Source organism: Lampetra planeri, chromosome 15 (assembly GCF_965212315.1).
Source record: "Lampetra planeri chromosome 15, kcLamPlan1.2.h2, whole genome shotgun sequence".
Classification (NCBI taxonomy): domain Eukaryota; kingdom Metazoa; phylum Chordata; class Hyperoartia; order Petromyzontiformes; family Petromyzontidae; genus Lampetra; species Lampetra planeri.
The window spans coordinates 5,336,255-5,355,733 of NC_136121.1; the positions used below are offsets into that span (position 1 = coordinate 5,336,255).

Sequence of the window (19,479 nt, forward strand, 5' to 3'; positions counted from 1 at the left end):
TGGGAATCGTGAAGTCCACACGATGTCGCTCACCGCCTGCCGGTATGATGCCTGTCGCAGTGGAGGCTTTTGAGTGTTTCTCCATGGCATGCGTGGTGTTTTCTTCTCTGTGCCTTTCCTCGCACACAAAAAATACTCGAAGAAATGTTTTGCGAAACACATCGGGCAGAACCTTCCTGAAGTAGAGTGCGTACAGTACTGGCACTTGATGATGCCTTGTGAGCTGCATAAGTCGGGTTGCCACCTCTCCTGGTTTTCCCAGAATCTTCTTATTTATTTTTTGACGCAGCTATCCTGTAAAGTATGTTGGTGTTCCCAGGACATTGCATCTAGATTTGAAGCTTTCGTGACTGCAAGGATTCATATTCTTAGGTTTTTTCGGTAAAGTCACGTTGGTAAAACATTAAAATTAATAAAAGTAAAATAAAAATAAAAATCACGACGTTTCGGAGGCAACACAAGCTTCCGTCTTCAGGTGGAACCGTCACAGCCACGACAGCTGTATCAAGTAAATGAGAGATTACAGGAGCTTGCCGCTCCCCCCCCCCTCTCCAACCATTATATAAACGGAGTGGTAGCTCCTGTAATCTCTCATTTACTTGATACAGCTGTCGTGGCTGTGACGGTTCCACCTGAAGACGGAAGCTTGTGTTGCCTCCGAAACGTGATTTTTATTTTATTTTACTTTTATTAATTTTAATGTTTTACCTACGTGACTTTACCGAAAAAAACCTAAGAATAGGACATTGCATTTTCCGTTTTTTGTCAGTTGGATACTAATACACCACTCGATATAATGCATTTTTATGCGGTGCTCCCTGATAGTATTGTGAGAAATTCTTCCGATATATCTCAGTTTTATTTTACTTCAAGAGGTGGGAAACTTGATAATGGAAAGAATGACAAATCCGTTCTCCAACCCCAGGGATCAGGTCTGCAGGTGTGAAGTTGTGCAGGTTTGAACTATTCTGCTTAAACAACGTCACGGGGCAGAGTGGGGGCAATGGGATGGACCCTACGAGTTTGGAGGAAGTAGCCAACCCCCTGTGAGTGGCTGGCTGATGTGTCATCTGTTGAGGAGGTATGAAACGTGATGCAATCTGAGCAGGATAAGAGCTAAACAAAATTTTTATTTTATTTTACCATGTATGGCCCACTGAGCTATATAGCTCTTTTTTCAGAAGCGACCTGGCCACAAATTAAGTGGATTACCATGTAGACATTTAAAGCGGCCGCATAATCTAAATGCGTGATGTTGTTTCTTAATGTGGAGGGAAGGAACCCGGAGAAAAATCAACGCGACCACGGGGAGAACCCTGTATACCAGGCGAGGTAGTTAACATCTCCTAGCCACCGTGATGATGATGAGAGAGAGACACGCCAACTCCAAATATACAGCAGCAGGCGTTAGGTCAGGATCGAACTCACGACCTACTGTACACCAGGCGACAGAGGCGTAGCTAGGGGGGGGCAGGGGGGTACATATGTCCCCGGGCGCCAAGGTAAAGGGGCGCCAAAATGAGGCTTACAACGTTACATTATAACTTATTGCGGCGGGCGCGGCAGCCTGAAACTACTGCACAAATCTACATCTCAACCTAAAAGTTAAATATCCCGCCACACACAGCCTACATGTCATGTAATTATATTTTGGTACGCGTGCCTATTAAGAACTTACATGGAAGAACGTCCCAAACAACAGACAGGCGCAGTCTTTCAGCCTTAGTCACTGGCCTGTTTTTTGGTGGCGGAAACTACGACATGATGATGAACTTGTTGACAGTAACGGGGAAGATGAGATAGAAGAATCTTCTGATAGAGAAGCTGAAAATACTCATTATGATGCTATTCCTGCTGTACTAAGGTTTCACGATGTTGGCTACTTAGAATATGATAAAACGACAAAGCTATCGAAAATATCACAGCCTCTTCGCAATGAAATGATTACTCTCGGATCCTTGCCTTTTCAGCACAGACAATCTATCATCAGTATCCAGAGAACGTTCAATTACATCCGCATGGTATGAACGCCGACTAGCGAATGAAGAGGAAGTGAATCGTTCGTGGCTATTATATTCACCAATCAATAAAGCTGCGTACTGTTTCTGTTGTCTATTATTTACATCATCGAGTTCAAACTCACGAGCTTCGTTTGAGTTAACAAACGGTTTCAACAAGTGGAGAAAGCCAGAAAAACTAAATTCTCATGAAAACAATCCTAGCCACCGCACAGTATATATTTGTTTTTCTCTCGTTCAACAATTCGTTGTGAAGAGTTAAAAAAAAGCTGTGCCCATCACAGTAAAGCGGGAGTCTGAAACACGCTGGAGTGCACGATCAGAAGCTGTTAAAGCTATCTATGAAGGACTGGATGAACTAGTAGGGCTGCTAGACAAATTATCGGAGGACGTAACTATGACGCCTGAAACCAGAAGCGATGCAGAACAGTTACAGGCATGCGTATTAAATTTTTACTTCATAGTTTTATTACATTTCTGGAATGTCATTCTTGGAAAAATTGATCGTGTTCAGAAGCGCTTACAGGATCCTACTATGAATTTCAAGGAAGCAGCAACTGATCTTGAATCTTTGGAGCATGAATTTGTCAAGCTTCGTGATGATTTGAGCCAAGTTGCTGTAGAAAACGCCAAAACAAGATGCACAGCCTGGGGGATCGATGTGGACAGAAGAATTAGATTCCAGGAGAACTGGCAAGAGATGCAGAACTTTCAGCAGCAGAAGAAATTGTGTTCGTTATGAAGAGCGTATTTTATCGACTTCAACAGGAGATGTCAACACGGTTTTTACGACTAAAAGACCTGAACACAAAATTTGGATTTCTGCTGGACGTCAAAACTCTTCTATCCGACACAGATGTCGATGCAATTCGTCGAAATTGCACAGATTTTGGAAATTTCTATGACACAGACACCAATGGCCACGAACTTTTCACAGAAATTGGAGGTTGCAAAATGCTGCTCAGTAACCGGAATTAAGTTCTACCAGAAACTCCTTTGGATCTTCTTGGTTTTATTGTGTTTTATGGAGACAACATATTTCCGAATTTGCGAATTTCACTGCAAAGTTGATTAACAATAGCAGTTTCAATTGCAAGCTGTGAGCGGTTGTTCAGCAAATTGAAACTTATTTTGTCGTATTTGCGGCTTCAATGGGACAAGATCGTCTCAGCGATCTTGCTCTTCTTAGCGTTGAAAGAAAAACATTGCAAAAAACAGATTTTGATTACGTGATTGACTAGTTTGCGACAGTGAAATCAAGAAAAATTAATCTTTGTAGACTATGTCATCCAGTCTACGACAGTGGCTGAGTGAGCCATGTAATATAATTTCTATATATTTGCTTCTTTAAATACAATGTAATAGGAAAATGTGATTAAACGGGGGGGAGGGGGGGCGTCAATTTTATAGTTTGTCCCCGGGCGCAAAATATCCTAGCTACGCCTCTGCCAGGCGAGGTAGTTAACATATTCTAGCCACCGTGATGATGATGAGAGAGAGACACCGCAAACTCCAAATACACAGCAGGCGTCGAGGTTGGGATCGAACTCACGACCTCCTGTGTACCAGGCGAGGTAGTTAACATCTCCGAGCCACCGTGATGATGATGAGAGAGAGAGAGACGCAAACTCAAAATATACAGCAGGCGTCAAGGTCAAGTAAACCAGGTGAGATAGTTAACATCTCGCCACCGCGGAATGTTGAGCAGCTTGTGGAGCCGCAATGTGGTGTCAGGTAGGGACGCTCCGACATGGAAACCACATTTTCTCTCAATGTGCTCCTCAGATTTGTATTTGCTTGTTTTTCCACTTGTTTTCAACGTGCTTCGTTATAATTTATTGTCCGGTATTATGTTGATTGTCATGTTGGTGGCTCGGCTCACTTGCAAGTGAGACACTGCCCCGATCTCTTGAGGTCTCTTCTTGGAGAACACGCTGGCGAGATGTTAACTACCTCGCCTGCTGTACAGGAGGTCGTGGATTCGATTCCAACCATGACACCTGCTGTGTATAGAGAGTTTGCTGTGTGTCTCTCTCCCCGTGCTCGAGTGGACTTCTCTCTGGGTCCTCTGTTTTTAAAATCCTTTATATTAAGTTCACTTGCTTGCTTGCGCGCTTACGACCGTGCAAATTTTTCGGTCGTTTTTTAACCCACTTCCTGTGATCCAATCGAGCTGACATTTTGCACACAGACTCGTTGTGCGTGACAATTTTTTTTCGTGAAAATTTTTTTCCAAAATTTTACACTTTTTAGGTAAATTTTTTTATATTTAATTACCAATTGCTTAATGGTGGCAGGCAATCATCTGACCCATAGGTGGCAGCCATCTCAAGCCAGAGGACGAGAGGACTCTAGCCGCCCGTTTCAAAGACCAATGTGGGCTGGGTTGTGGCCCATTGAACACGCATATAAAGGATTTATAGTAAAAAAAACTTTGTTTTTACGGGTTAATTTTTTCCTCTCCACACTTAGAATCAACATCACGCGTTCAATCGAGATTTAAAGTTTTCGTGACTGCAGGGATCCATACTCTTTGGTTCGTAGGTAGAAAATAAATTAAATCGCGACGTTTCGATTGCAACACAAGCAATCATCATCAGGTGGGAAAACCACGGCAATTTTTTTTTCGAAACGTCGTGATTTCATTTATTTTATTTTATACCTACGTGACTTTACCGAAAGAACCAAAGAGTGACATCACGCGTTTAGAGGGTATTTGGCTGCTGCTATGAATGCCCACGTGACGATGATAAGCCACTTATTTAAGCTATCACTGGTGATTGCCCGGTCGCTTCTGACAAAATAGCTACACAGCTCAGTGGTTGGAGATCGGATTTCTTTGGGTCTTTCGGGAAAGTCACGTAGAAAGAACAATAAAATAACTAAAGTGATTAAAAATTATAATAATGAAAATAAAGTGATTAAAAAATAATTTAAATTTTATTAAATAAAAGTGAATTAAAAAATAATAAAATATTAATTGTAATCACTTTATTTTCATTTTTATTATTTTATTGTTCTCTGAAAATAAAGTGAATAAAAAATAATAACATTTTATTATTATAATAACATTTGATTATTTTTGTTCACTTTATTTTCATGTTTATTATTTATTGTTCTATCTACGTGACTTTACCGAAAGACCCAAAGAATATGAATTCCTGCAGTCACGAAAGCTTCAAGTCAAGTTTGGGCCTGACCTAGTAAAATAAAAATAAATACTTTAATAATTTATAGATTCATAATTTACATACCTGTGAACCCCTTATCAGTGCCTAGCTTATTGCAGACCAACGCGGACCTTATTGGCCACCCCGTGTCCCTTATGAATCTCAACATTCTTCCAACAAAGTCCAATGACAAGGTCGTAACACAAACAATGATTAAAATTTAGATTTAAAGCTTTCGTGACTGCAGGGATTCATCTTCTTGGTTCTTTCGGTAAAGTCACGTAGAAGGAAAATAATAAAATGATAAAAATAAAACATAATAAAATAATTCTCACGACGTTTCGGCCACAACGCAAGCAGCCGTCTTCAGGTGGAGAACAGGTCTGTCGAGAAGGCAGACTGAACCAAGAAGATGAATCCCTGCAGTCACGAAAGCTTTAAATCGAAATTTTAATAATTGTTTGTCGAGAAGGCAGAGTCTGCCTTCTCGATAGACCTGTTCTCCACCTGAAGACGGCTGCTTGCGTTGTGGCCGAAACGTCGTGAGAATTATTTAATGTTTTATTTTTATTATTTTATTATTTTCTTTCTACGTGACTTTACCGAAAGAACCAAGAAGATAAACAATTATTTGGTTTTTTTGCCCTATTGAAACGGCCGTATGCCGTATGGACCTGAAAAATCAAGGCCCCCTGTGCAAGAATACGGGGAAAACCCCACGGGTTGACATCTGTGAGTTTAGATAACTTTTAAAACGTTACTCTTAGGGTTTTTCGGTAAAGTCAAATAGTTTAAATAAATAATATAAATAATATTAGAAATAAAAATAATAGAAATAAAATAATAACTCGAGCATGAGGTCACAAAGCCATGGGCGTGGCTTTAACGGATGACGTCGCGGCGCGGTACGTCACGTCCGGTGTGGCGTCATTAGTTCGCGCGCTCCGTGCGCGACTGCCTGTACCGAGGGCGGGTGGTGATTTTTTTCCCCCCTTCCACCCAAAAGTTCTTCAAACAGAACAACTCAGAAAGCACGCGTGCTTTTGAATTTTAATATCCTTTATTTTATATACACGTGCGTATAGTTTTTTTTAACGTCGTAGAAGGCGCGCGCGATTGGACGCTCGCAAGAGGTTCGTGTTCACACGCGTAGGCCCCAATCGCCACAAGGCCCTCCGCGCAGCCTCCCGTCTTGCCTGGAAGCTCTGCCGCGGGGATGGCCGCGGAGGTGGGGGACGCGGCAGGCGACGCCGTAGGCTTGGGCGGGGAAGATGAAGAGCAATGGTTGTATGGAGGTTCGTTTATTTACATTAATTTAAACGCGCGTGCTTTTTCAGCTTGCTCTACGTTCGTTTGTGTCATCTTTTGCCCTGTTAAAAGAGGGTAAATTCGGAATTGCAACAGCGTTTGAGGGTTGGTGGTAGTAGCTGCCTAGAGTTAAAATGATTTGTTACAGAGGGTTGTTTCGTAACTTGTCCCTGTTACAATCTTGATTTGAAGCTTTCGTGACTGCTGCAGCGATCAATACTCTATGGTTCTTTCGGTAAAGTCACGTAGGTAGAAACTAAACTTGCCCCTGCTAACCTACACGGGGGAATCCCTTGTGCGTGAAGACAGCAGCAGCAGCAGCAGCAACTACCAACACACCGATGTTGGTGTACAGTACTAGTAACTAATTGCCATGTTCCGCTTACGTGCTCCATTACTAATTGGCTGTGTCGGGTGGTGGCGGGGTTAACGACACATTTACGCAATCTCACTGCCAACTCCCCCCCCCCCCCCAAAAAAAAAAAACTAACCTAATATTTTATTTATTTTGGACAAAAAAGAGATTTGAAGAACTTGAGTTCCCCGTGTTGCACAAAACGTCAAATATATCTCCAAATTTCGTTATTAACCCTTGCCGTGTTAGAGACTGAAAGTGACCTTTCTAGGCAGATGGGGCAGAGAGTTTGCCTGATACATCCAACTTTCTCGATACATAAAATGATGACAAAAAGAAAATGAATGTACAATTACGGTGTGGTTGTAATTCATTATGATTGACAATTAGTTAGCATATACCGCAGACCTGGTAAATTTCGACCATTGGCTTAGACCAACGTATTCACTAGCTTAAGATCCTGAATATTGAATAATGATTAACCAAGTTGTCGGGATTTTGTTATTGCTTGTGGTTTTTTTACTTGGTTTATCTCCAGTAATTTGCTTCACTGTATTGTGCTAGTAGCTAAAGCTAATTGTTTTAAATATTGTGCTTAAGTATTGCTTTGCAACAACCATAAATCATAAGGTTGTACATGTATACTTTTTCGTCAATAAAACCCGGTGCACATTTGTTCATCGTGTGTCGCTGGAATGAATAGTCTTAAGGTTTTTGGAATAAAACATTGCTGCATATACATTTTGATCGTACGCGTGTCATTCTTAATATGCATTAGGTTCAAACATTCTTTGTACTTTTCTAGTTTCAATTAACAAGGCACTTAACTAGGGGATAGAACATAGCGGTTTTTACATTTTACGTGTTTATAACAGAACATTTTTAAAGGCGTTTGTTGGCATAATACAAACTTCCAAAACGTAATTTGTTTAACGTCCACATGTTTTAGAACGAGATATTAAAATGTAAAAAAAACAGGCCATACGTGATTGTGGTCATTGTGAAAGAGACATGGAGTCTTTGACTACCAAAGCGTGCTTGTGCACTCTCAGGACAAAAATATAGACGAGCAAAGTCCGTTTGAAAGTGTAGGTTACACATCCCAAAAGAAAAACAAGTAACTAAATGGATTTTGTTTTATTCCGCTTGTTATTTCCTTGTTAAGACAATGATACAAACTCACTGTTTAAACTGGTTAAATAAATGACAGTAGTTAAAATGTACACATGCAAACATTGCATATGTATGCATCTGTTTCCAAACATGTAAAAAATGTATCCTGGAAATGAAGATAAGGCACTGAAGTGTATTTGGTGTTTAAATGTGTTTTGTGTTAACATAACGGCCTAAATATTTAGAATAATCACCTTATCAGTGCACGTGGAGATACCTGCCTGCCGTTCTTGTCTGAGTCTTTCATAAAAAAAAGCCCCTCCGTTTATTTTATCACACTGCATTTCACATTTTATTTCAGATGAAGATGCCGCTGACAAAGCGGAGGGTGAACCTGCAACTGTTGGGTAGGTGCACATCACTCAGAGTCAAAGACATCCACACTGCCCAATGGGGTGGGAGGAGGGGCGTTGAGGGGTCTTATCCATCATGAGGAAAGTCGGGCAAATTAAAATTTTATAATTTAATTGTTGCACGAATGCTGCATTTAAATTACATTTCTGCAATGCCTAACTTTTACATAACAAGGAGTTCATATTTACACTTGTATCATGTACGTGAAGATCACTGCTGTACAGTTTAACCTGAGTCATCATCCCCGTGAGACAAATGGAAGGTTTAGGCTCACTGAATGTGGAAGGCCGAATGATTTTACGGATGGTCTTGAAGAATTCTGTACGTTTGTGAAGTTTATGTTACAAAAAATTAGGACCGCACATGGTTGAGTGAGCTGTCCAAGGGAACAGGCTCATTTTCTATCATTTGGGCTGTTGATGACATACCTCTCACGTTTATTAACATTGGTATTCGAACCGAATGAAAGAAGTAGACTTTTTGCAAACATTTTAAATAAATGTCATTGATTTAGAATAATGTACAGACCATGTGATTGATTAACTTGGGTTGACTGCAAAACGCCATATGTTCTATTGCGCAAATGGTAATGTGGTGGGCAGCAGAGAGACCTGCAGCTATATCTATTGGACGGTGCTTTTTATGCTCTAGTGTCTTGAGCAACCCATATTGATCAGCTACATTAAGTCTGGTCAAGTAACCCCATGACCGGCAAGGCGTGAGGAAGGTCCTCATCCAGCAGTAGGCTGACAAAAGAGCTGTACATGTAAAACATAGCAGATAACAGTCAGATGTTGACATGACAACATTGATTTATTTCTGTAAGATTGCAGGCCGAGTATAGTTTTTTGGCTTGCGCACAAATCCGCGATAGGTATTGTTGGGCAAGTACTGCCAATGGAAACCTCTTAAGGCTGGCATAGCAGTCAAGAGAGTGATGTAAATGTAGAAAGCTCCACACACACCCAGCCCTCTTCCCCCAGTGGTGATGTTCACATCTTTACCACATGTTTATTTTCAGCCTCTTGACATAGAGGAGGCTCAGACCTGGTGTAGATTCCAATTCCCCCTCGCGTTATTCATCGTCAGAAAGTAAACTCGGGTCAGTGAGCTTTATTGCATAGTACGCCAACTACCAGATCAGTAACACCCACTACTGTTCACCACTCGGCAGCGGTGATAACACCATGGTACTTGTGCTAAATTAGCTCGACTCTGTCAGGAGGGTCCATCATTGAGGTGTTTGGCCAGTTCCGTTAATCGGTGACTTCATGTGGGAGGAGACTGGAGTATCCTGCGAAAAGTCACGCGTATGAGTGGATAGCACTCAAAGCTCTGCAGAGATATTGAAGAATCCATTTGCTGTAGGGCCACGGGCCTCCCAGCCAGCACAAAGATCCCATTTGGCCAAGTGTTGCGAGCGAACACCTATTAAGTCCGGCATGGCGGTTGTGTGGCCAGCAACGTGCCTCGCCACCTTTGTCTCCCCACTGCTTATTTTTACACACGGCACCAGATACTCATTTAAGTCCGACATTACTTTAGTGGAGGCCCAGGACCGGTTCGGATCACCGCAACTAATGTTAGCCGTGGCTGGAAAACGGAACTCGCGTCGCACGGATCTCGGTGCGCTAATAGCTGCACCGCCGCTCTCCTCGAACATGCCCGTGTTTGCACGTGGTGGGTGTAGCTCATCGGATTTCTCCAGGATAAATCAAGATTCCGATTCCGATAGCGCGGTGGTTCTTGAAGCGGCGTGTGTCGCGGCTCTCCATTTGTCTTCCAGGCCACCTGCGGACGTGCCCGCGGCTGCCGACGACAAAGGCGGCGACCTCCCTTTGAACGGCAACGCCGAAGAAACCAACGGCGACGGCACCGAGGCCGTGGCCGCTCCGGTTTGTCTCTCGCTCTGGTTCGCAGATGCACAGGCCAAAGGGGAAGACCACGGGTACAAAGAGTAGACACATGGGCGTTAACTGGTGGAGGTTTTGTGGAACGACTGAATTATCGCCATGGGTAACATCGCTTGGAAAGCCATTAGGTTTTATAGATTAAAACATTTTTGCTTATATGAGGAGACGTCGGATGTTCTGCTTGTATATGCTTTTACACTCGAGTTGGCAAAAACTAAATACTCAATTGAGTTTCTCAATATTTGAACTTGCCACGTTCCAACTGCGAGTCCTGGGCTCTAACCACAGTACAACCTCAGCAGACCCTGTTACTTGAAACTTTTTTTGTGTTAATTGACATTATAAATGTTAAGATCGTGCTCTTAGTCATCAGGCGTGCACATGCCTACTTCTCCCCCTCGCCATTCTCACTCCACTCCCCTCCTGGAACTCTCCACTCCAGCGTTCTGTCGAAGCTCCCAGTCAACTTTTGCTCAGTGGGAAATCGCTCCTTCCGCTTGTGTGTATGTTGAACTTCTTTTGCGCGCCGTATGTCGCCAACCGTGCCAATCGGAGTGAAAAGTATAGGAAAGGTAATAAGCAAATTGCAAAAAAGAAATGACAACAATTTTTATTTGACCAGGTCAAGCCCACTGAACTATTGGCTTCTTTTGCAGAAGCGACCTGCCACAAATGATATCTCAAAGAAAGTGGCTGATTAGAGGTGTGGGAAATCTCTAGCCTGGAACTCTCTCCCACCAGCCGTCTGCCATCGACCCCCTGCCCTGGTTCAAGTCCGATGTCAAGTCCTGTGCTTTTTTCTACTCTGCGACTGTGTGCGGTAACTTGATGTGCGGTCGCGTGTAGACGCTAAACATGTCCACGTTGTGCATTTATTGTGTAGAATGGGACTGAAGATGCCGAAGACGACAGCGATAGTGATAGCGACGACGACGACGTGCAGGTCACGATTGGGGACATCAAGACAGGGGCGCCACAGTACACGTGAGTACGCACGCACACGCACGCACACACAAGCACACACAGGCAGGCGCACAGGCACGCACACGCACGCACACACAGGAACACACAGGTACACACGCACACACAGGCACACACAGGCACACACAGGCACACACACGGTTGCACACAGGCACACACACACACACACACATGCATGCTGACAGATACACCCACCCACATGCATCATTACAAACAGCTGTTCACATGTATTAGTTTATTCAGTTTCTGAACCAGCTGGCTAGGATTGGGCAAAACTTAGTCCACGCATTGTTGAAATACTCTCGCATGAGCGCACATACATATCGCGTACACACAAACTAGTATCTCCATTCACACACATGCACGCTAACCACTGTACTACCACTCCATAACGAGGGTTAGTTTTCCGCTGCACTACACACAAAGACAAAGATCCCCCATTTAGTCTTAACAGACTGTAGGGGCAAGTGCTGTTAGCGAGCACCTATGGAGGCCGGCACGGCACACGAGGGGGTGGGTGGCCAGCACCACGCCCGGCCGCCTTTGTCTCCCGAGTGGCGATGTTTACACACCGCACCAGGTACTCATTTGAGGCTGAGTTGACCTAGGGGAGGCCTGGGACTGGTTCAGATAATTGTCACCGGTGTTGGCCGTGAGCGGGAATCGAACTCGGGTCGCCAGGTTCATAGCGCAGCGTGCTAACCGCTACACTACCGCTCCCCACACACATGCACACACACACCCCCATAGCCTTTGCACACACGTGCATGGACGCATGTAAGCTACACTGTATACGTCTATAGCAGGGGTCGGCAACCTACGGCTCCGGAGCCGCATGCGGCTCTTTACGGGCTGCTTCTTGACGATATGTACGTATGTACAGTATGTACTCAGATGCATTGCGGCTCTTGAAATACTGAATTTTGTACCGAATTTGAAAGAAATGGCTCTTCTTGTTATTTTGGTTGCCGACCCCTGGTCTATACCAACTAGCAATTCACGGTCACTGAGTGTACACCACTGATCAATCACAAAGATTGTCCCTTGTGGAATATCCACCACTGAAATAGGTTACAAGTGGAGAAGAGCTGTACTCCATCTTTAACTTTTAAACCAACTTATCAATGCAAGTCTCTGCTAGCAGTTTATTTTTGTTCAAGTTTCACTGTTATAACAATTTATTTTTAATCATGTTAGATAAAAAAATAGTAGCGTGGATAAAATGTATGTTCCTCCAAAAAATATCCTACATCTTTGGTCCGACATTTGTTTTATTAAATAATACGTTTGTGTGTTCCATCTAATTACGCTTGCAATCGGGAGGCTGACATAAAACAATGTGTAAATCATAGAACGCTGTAGCAGCAGCTGTTAGAAATGATTCCATTTTAGAAAGAAAGTTACTCGACTCATACGTGCACGTTTATATCTGCTCTGTTACGTGATGAAGCAACAATCTGGATTATACGATGGGCCGTCATTATTGTAACCCCCACCCGTTTTGTGTTCAGTGGCGTGAACCTGAATATCAAGCCCGGCGCACGGCCGTATGGGGCATCCTCAGCAGGTACAGCGGCACGTGGCGTCGTACAGATTCCACACCTTTACGTCCGTTGTGGAGTGTTGTGAGTGTATTTAATAGGTGTGCCGTGTTTTACACCCACACGCCGCGCGATCTGAAGAATCGTCACAATTCACGGTCTCATTTCGATGATTTTTTCTCTCGTTTCTGCTACCCAGTTCATATTGTTTCTTGTTTCGGTCTGCGTGTGTTGACTGTGTGTGCGTCTACGTGTTTGTGTGTGTGTATGTGCACGTGAGGGAGGCTGACATTTGGGCTACGCCCATTTCAAACCTTTATAAGCAGTTCTCTTTAGAAGCTAACCCCCCTTTACCCTGTGATGACCGCTTGTGTTGCGTTCGAAACGTCGTAGTTTTTTGTTATTTTGTTATATTCTTTGGACCTATCTACGTGACTTTACCGACAGAACCAAAGAATACGTGTACGTGTTTTCGTACACGGACAATGGGGGAGCGGTAGTGCAGCGGTTAGCGCACTTCGCTACGAATCCGGCGATCTGAGTTCTATTCCCACTCACGGCTTACACCGGGGACGATTATTTGCACCCCTCCAGGGCTTCCCTTAGGTCGACTCGGCCTCAAATGAATATCTAGAGCAGTGCGTAAACATCACCACTCATGGACGGACGTGGTGCTGGCCACCCAGCACCACGTGCCGTGCCGGCCTTCATAAGTGCTCGCTACAGCACCTGCCCCAATCCTCTGTTAAAGCATTACGGGGTATCTTTGTGTTTGTACAGTATTCCCTCGTTATTCGCGAGGGATGTGTTCTGGAGGTGCTCGTGGATAGAAAATGGTGCGAAGAATTACCTGAATGAAATATAAAAATAACCTATTAAATATATGAAATTATAGTGACACAAAAACATTGAATTGGTTGCCATGAACAAAGTAATGAATAATTAATGTAAAATAATTAAATAACGGTTTCAAAATTACTACCTTCATCTCATCACCTTATCTGCAGTCGTGCAGAGTTCCAGATGCGATTCGCTCATAGCCAAAATCGCCGACAGCAAGTTCATCAACGTGCTCCTGCGTGTACCCTACTTGTGCGCAAGCGTAGCGCTCACATGCTGTGTGCATGCATGAGTGTAGCATCGACGCACAATCCGAGCCCGTGCTCGGTTGCGAGTGTAGTATTTGCCTGCTGCGTGTTCGAATCTTCCCCCCCCCTCTCTCTTCCCGTGCCCGCAGCCGGACCCAAACAGGTGAAGGGCGTGGATCTGGACGCGCCGGGGAGCATCGCTGGCATTCCTGTTCTCGAGGTTGACCTCGACTCCTTTGAGGACAAGCCCTGGCGCAAACCAGGTGCGGACAGCCACAGGAACGGCACCGCGCCGCTCGCAGAATGCTTCCTCTGTGCTCTGTTTCGGTGGGCGAGAGAGAGCCCGGCTGGATTCATTAGGGCATCTGCGGTGGCTAGGAGATGTTGACTACCTCGCTTGGTATGCGGGGGGTCGTGGGTTCGATCCCGACCGTGATGCCCGCTCTATATTTGGAGTTTGCGTGTTCTCCCCGTAGTCACGCGGATCTTTTCCTCCACATTTAGAATCAACGTCACACGTTTCAGAGTATTTGGCTGCTTTTAATTTCTGTGTGATAAGCCCCTAAGTTCATTTATCATTTGTGGCCAGGTTGCTTCTGAAAAAGAGCGACACTGCTCGGTGGGCCTTAACTGGTAAAATAAAAAATAGTTTAGTTTATGCTTCGTGGCATTGAAGATGCAAGTTCACCAACGACAATGACAAAGGCCCCTGTTTAGCCGTAGCGGATATAAGAGCCTCCTGCAAAAAAGTCTTGACTCGTTCAGACTTTCCTGGGTAAATGAAGAGCAATACACGTTTAAGAATGCAGATGTGTGTGGTGCGTGTGTGCCTGGTGCGTGTGTGTGTGTCTGTGTATGTGCTTTGTGTGTCCTTTGCGTTGGTGTGCGTGGTACGTGTGTCCCGTGTATGAGGAGTATATGTGTGTGAATGTGTGCGTGCGTGGCACGTGTTTGTGTGTGGTGTGCGAGCTGTATTTTGCTTGGTTCGTGGACGTGTGTGTGTGTGTGTGCATGGTTAGTGGATGTGTGTGTGTGTGCATGGTTAGTGGATGTGTGTGTGTGTGTGTGCATGGTTAGTGGATGTGTGTGTGTGTGTGCATGGTTAGTGGATGTGTGTGTGTGTGTGCATGGTTAGTGGATGTGTGTGTGTGTGTGCATGGTTAGTGGATGTGTGTGTGTGCGTGTGCATGGTTAGTGGATGTGTGTGTGTGTGTGCATGGTTAGTGGATGTGTGTGTGTGTGTGCATGGTTAGTGGATGTGTGTGTGTGCATGGTTAGTGGACGTGTGTGTGTGTGTGTGCATGGTTAGTGGACGTGTGTGTGTGTGTGCATGGTTAGTGGACGTGTGTGTGTGTGCATGGTTAGTGGATGTGTGTGTGTGTGCATGGTTAGTGGATGTGTGTGTGTGTGCATGGTTAGTGGACGTGTGTGTGTGTGCATGGTTAGTGGACGTGTGTGTGTGTGCATGGTTAGTGGATGTGTGTGTGTGTGCATGGTTAGTGGATGTGTGTGTGTGTGTGTGCATGGTTAGTGGATGTGTGTGTGTGTGCATGGTTAGTGGATGTGTGTGTGTGTGCATGGTTAGTGGATGTGTGTGTGTGTGTGTGCATGGTTAGTGGATGTGTGTGTGTGTGTGCATGGTTAGTGGATGTGTGTGTGTGTGTGTGCATGGTTAGTGGATGTGTGTGTGTGTGCATGGTTAGTGGATGTGTGTGTGTGTGCATGGTTAGTGGATGTGGGGAGCGCTTAGCGTCCTGCGCTGTCAACCCGGCGACCTGGGTTCAATTCCCATTCACAGCCAACACCAGTGACGATTATCTGAACTGGTCCTGGGCCTCCTCTAGGTTGACTTGGCCTCAAATGAGTATCTGGTCCGGTGTGTATACATCGCCACGAAGCAGCGAAAGGTGTTTGGGCATGGTGCTGACCACCCACCCCTTCGTGTGCCGTGCCAGCTTTCATAGGTGCTACTCGCTAACTCCACTTGCCCCCAAAGTCTGTTGAGGCTACAAGTGGGCATCTTTGTCTTTGTCGCTGTGTTCCGTTTGCAGGCGCGGATCTGTCTGACTACTTCAACTTTGGCTTCAACGAGGACACGTGGAAGGCGTACTGCGAGAAGCAGAAGCGTCTTCGCCAGGGACTCGATCCGCTGCCCAGCGGCCCGGCCATGAACCGCATCACGGTGCGATCGCTCGCTCAATCGCTCGCTCCATCGTGCGATCGCTCGCTCTATCGCTCGCTCCATCGTGCGATCGCTCGCTCAATCGCTCGCTCAATCGCTCGCTCCATCGTGCGATCGCTCGCCCAATCGCTCGCTCAATCGCTCGCTCAATCGCTCGCTCCATCGTGCGATCGCTCGCTCGCTCCATCGCGTCCGCCCGCCGCTCTGCCGATCCGTTGCCCGTGCCTCCGCCGCGATCGCTGATCTTTTTCCAGTGGCCTCGCGGTGGTCGGATATTTATTGCTGCGCTTGCGAGAGAGAAAGAGAGCGCGTGCGTGCCGGAAGTTGCGCACGTGCGGTTTGGTCTCGGGGAGTGGCGCCGTGGTGCGCCAGCACTGTGCCCCACAGTCCAGGCGGTCGCGGTTTGAGTCCTGATCGCGATGGACCCCAAGCCTAATTCTAAAACAGCCCTGACGCCTGCTGTCTATTCGGAGTTTGCATGTCTCGCGGGTGGTTAGCGCGCGGGAGCCTGGCGACCTGAGTTCGATTTTCGGCCGTAGGTAACATCGTTGGCGGTTAAGTGAACCGCTGAGAGGCCTTCCTTAGATTGGCTCTGCGCGGTGTGTAAACATCGACACTGAGGAGACAGGCAGCCGGGCGGGATGCTGTCAACACCACCCGATTTGTGCGCCGTGCCGGCCTTCATAGGTGCTCGTGAATGACACTTGCCCCCAGCAGTCTTCTTAGGCTATTCACGGATCTTAGTTTTTTTGTGCGAGTGTGTGCCTCTGTTGTGCTGTTGTGGGGAGCGGTGGTGCAGTGGTTAACGCGCTGTGCTATGAACCCGGTGACCCAAGTTCAATTCCCGCTCACGGCCAACACAAGTGACGATTTTCTGCTCGTGAACAGCATTTGCCCCAACTGTCTGTTAACGGCTTTACGGAGGATCTTTTATCTTTGTTGTGCTATTATATGTCCGATATAACCTGTCCATTAGGGGGGGCATCTGAGTTTAGACGACCGCGGCGTCTCATTCGCTTCCCGTGCTGTGATTGGGTGGGGGGCCCTCCGTGCGTCACGACGATCGTTAGGCGGCAGGTACTGCCGTCACAGCTCTGCGGAGGTCGGCGTGTCCGGCACACGTAATGATGCATTACGCAGAGAGGTGTGTGTGTGTGTGACTTGTGGAATCCAGTGCACTTATCATTTTGTAACTCATTTGTTGTTCTTGCACCGTTCACTTCAAGAGCGCTTGTGAACCGTTTGACCGGGCTTCGGCTCTAAGTGGCAGTCGTTTGTCCCAGCGCGAGTCTCGGTTCGCTATCGTGCTTTATTCATCATCGTCATCAGCCATGATATATCCACTGCCGGATGAAGCCCTTCCCAAGCCGCTGCCATCTCGCGGTGTCGCGGTTCGTTTAGCTCCTGTACACAAACCCAATTTCATTTCTCCATCTCCTCGTTGGACGTGCCTCTCGGGGCGCGTTCCCCCCTCTCAACGCCGCTTCCATCACGAGCCGCGACCTCCGGCCATTGGTCCTTGGAGCGACGCGTTGCCTTGTGTTCATCACCATTGGTTAGTCCGCCCGCACGCACGCACGCGTCGTCGTTGTCGTCATCACCGGGGCTTTGTTGCCTCCTCAACGCTGGGGGCAGTACGGCATGTCCTCGTTATTCGCGACGAGGGATACTTTCCGGAGATGCTCGCGAATAACAAATCTCACGGATAGTGGTAATGGCCTACGATTATCGTGCGCACAACGTCTGCAGAAGATTTTAAAGCTTCGAGAAGTTCTCCATCTCTTTATCTCATCACTCTCTCATCACTTCATCTCTCATCACTTTCTCTCTCATCACTTTCTCTCTCATCACTTTCTCTCGATGCAGTCGTGTAGAGTTCCAGATGCGATTCGCGGATAGTGAACATTGCGGATAGCAAGCTCGTGAATAACGAGGGAATGCTGCGCGGCAAAATCTGTTGTTGTACTGTACTTCTGTTCTCCCACCACGTCCGTGCTCCCAGCCTTCGCCAACCCGCGCTGACCGCGTTAGGAAACTTTATTCACCGACCCTCGTGGCCTGCTCGACTTGGGGCGGCGCTCGCTTGCCCGGCGGTTGATTGCCAGAAGGGCCGCGCTCGAGCAGGATTAGCTTGGCGAGCGGCCGCCCGAGCGGTCGATCGGCCGCACGTGTACGCGAGGGCCACGCACGTGTACGCGAGGGCCACGCACGTGCACGCGAGGGCCACGCACGTGTACGCGAGGGCCACGCACGTGTACGCGAGGGCCACGCACGTGTACGCGAGGGCCACGCACGTGTACGCGAGGGCCACGCACGTGTACGCGAGGGCCACGCACGTGTACGCGAGGGCCACGCACGTGTACGCGAGGGCCACGCACGTGTACGCGAGGGCCACGCACGTACGTCGCGAGCTGAGGAGGCGCCGCAGAGCGTCGGACGGGCGCGTTGTCGCTCGCAATGCGTCCGCTCGCACGCCTCGCTCTATTGCCGCTCCTGCTTGTGAACTTTTTACTTTCACATTTTTTATTTTACCAGGTAAGGGCCACTGAGCTATGTCGTTCTTTTTTCAGAAGCGACCTGGCCATCATGAATGACAGCTCAAGGAAGTGGCTTATCGTCGCGTGGAAATTTATAGGAGCCAAATACTCTGAACGCGTTGATTCTAAATGTGGAGGGAAAAACTGGAGGACCCGTATAAAAATATCCTTGCGACCACGGGGAGAGAGAGAGACACGTTAACTCCAAATACACAGCAGGTGTCAGGGTCGAGATGGAACCGACGCCCTGCTGTGTACCGGGCGAGGTAGTTAACATCTCCTAGCCACCGTGATGATGATGAGAGAGAGACACCGCAAACTCCAAATACACAGCAGGCGTCAGGGTCGAGATGGAACCGACGCCCTGCTGTGTACCGGGCGAGGTAGTTAACATCTTGCCACCGTGGCACCCACAGGTGCAGCAAGGGCGGACGGGGAACCTGCTCGACAAGGAGCAAGACATGGCCGGACCAACGCTCATCAAGACCGAGTTCCCGCTGCAGCAGGGTGGCTTGCGACGGATGGGACCCCCGCCTCACAGGTAGCGCTCCACCCCCGCGGCACAACCTGGCCATGCGGCGGCAGCAGCAGCAGTGTCCTGCAGTGTCGCTGTAGTGTCCCTGCAGTGTCCCTGCAGTGTCGCTGTAGTGTCCTGCAGTGTCCTGCAGTGCAGCCTCAGCTATGCCGTTGAGGATGAGTGAGATGTTGGTGTTTGATCGTTTGCAAATGACTACGCAAGAAAGCAAATGACATTTGTGCTTCTACACTTTAATTTTGGCTAAATTCCAGCTCTGAGAAGTTGCAGTGAACATTATGGTTGAAGGCAGAGGAGGTAGAAAGTGTTTCCCCCTCCCGTGTG

At 46.9% G+C, this 19,479-nt stretch overlaps 1 protein-coding gene across 1 annotated transcript in view; it reads left to right on the plus strand.

The window, feature by feature from the left end:
* Positions 1-6,086: 6,086 nt before the first annotated feature.
* Positions 6,087-19,479, plus strand: part of FIP1L1 (factor interacting with PAPOLA and CPSF1) — a gene marked incomplete at its 3' end in the record, with an annotated part of 53,218 nt that continues 39,825 nt past the window's right edge. The window contains exons 1-8 of the mRNA XM_078601269.1: positions 6,087-6,483; positions 8,326-8,371; positions 10,165-10,273; positions 11,175-11,275; positions 12,784-12,839; positions 14,051-14,164; positions 15,953-16,083; positions 19,037-19,161. Coding sequence (XP_078457395.1) covers positions 6,405-6,483; positions 8,326-8,371; positions 10,165-10,273; positions 11,175-11,275; positions 12,784-12,839; positions 14,051-14,164; positions 15,953-16,083; positions 19,037-19,161 — 761 coding nt within the window. The remainder of the gene's footprint in view (positions 6,484-8,325; positions 8,372-10,164; positions 10,274-11,174; positions 11,276-12,783; positions 12,840-14,050; positions 14,165-15,952; positions 16,084-19,036; positions 19,162-19,479) is intronic.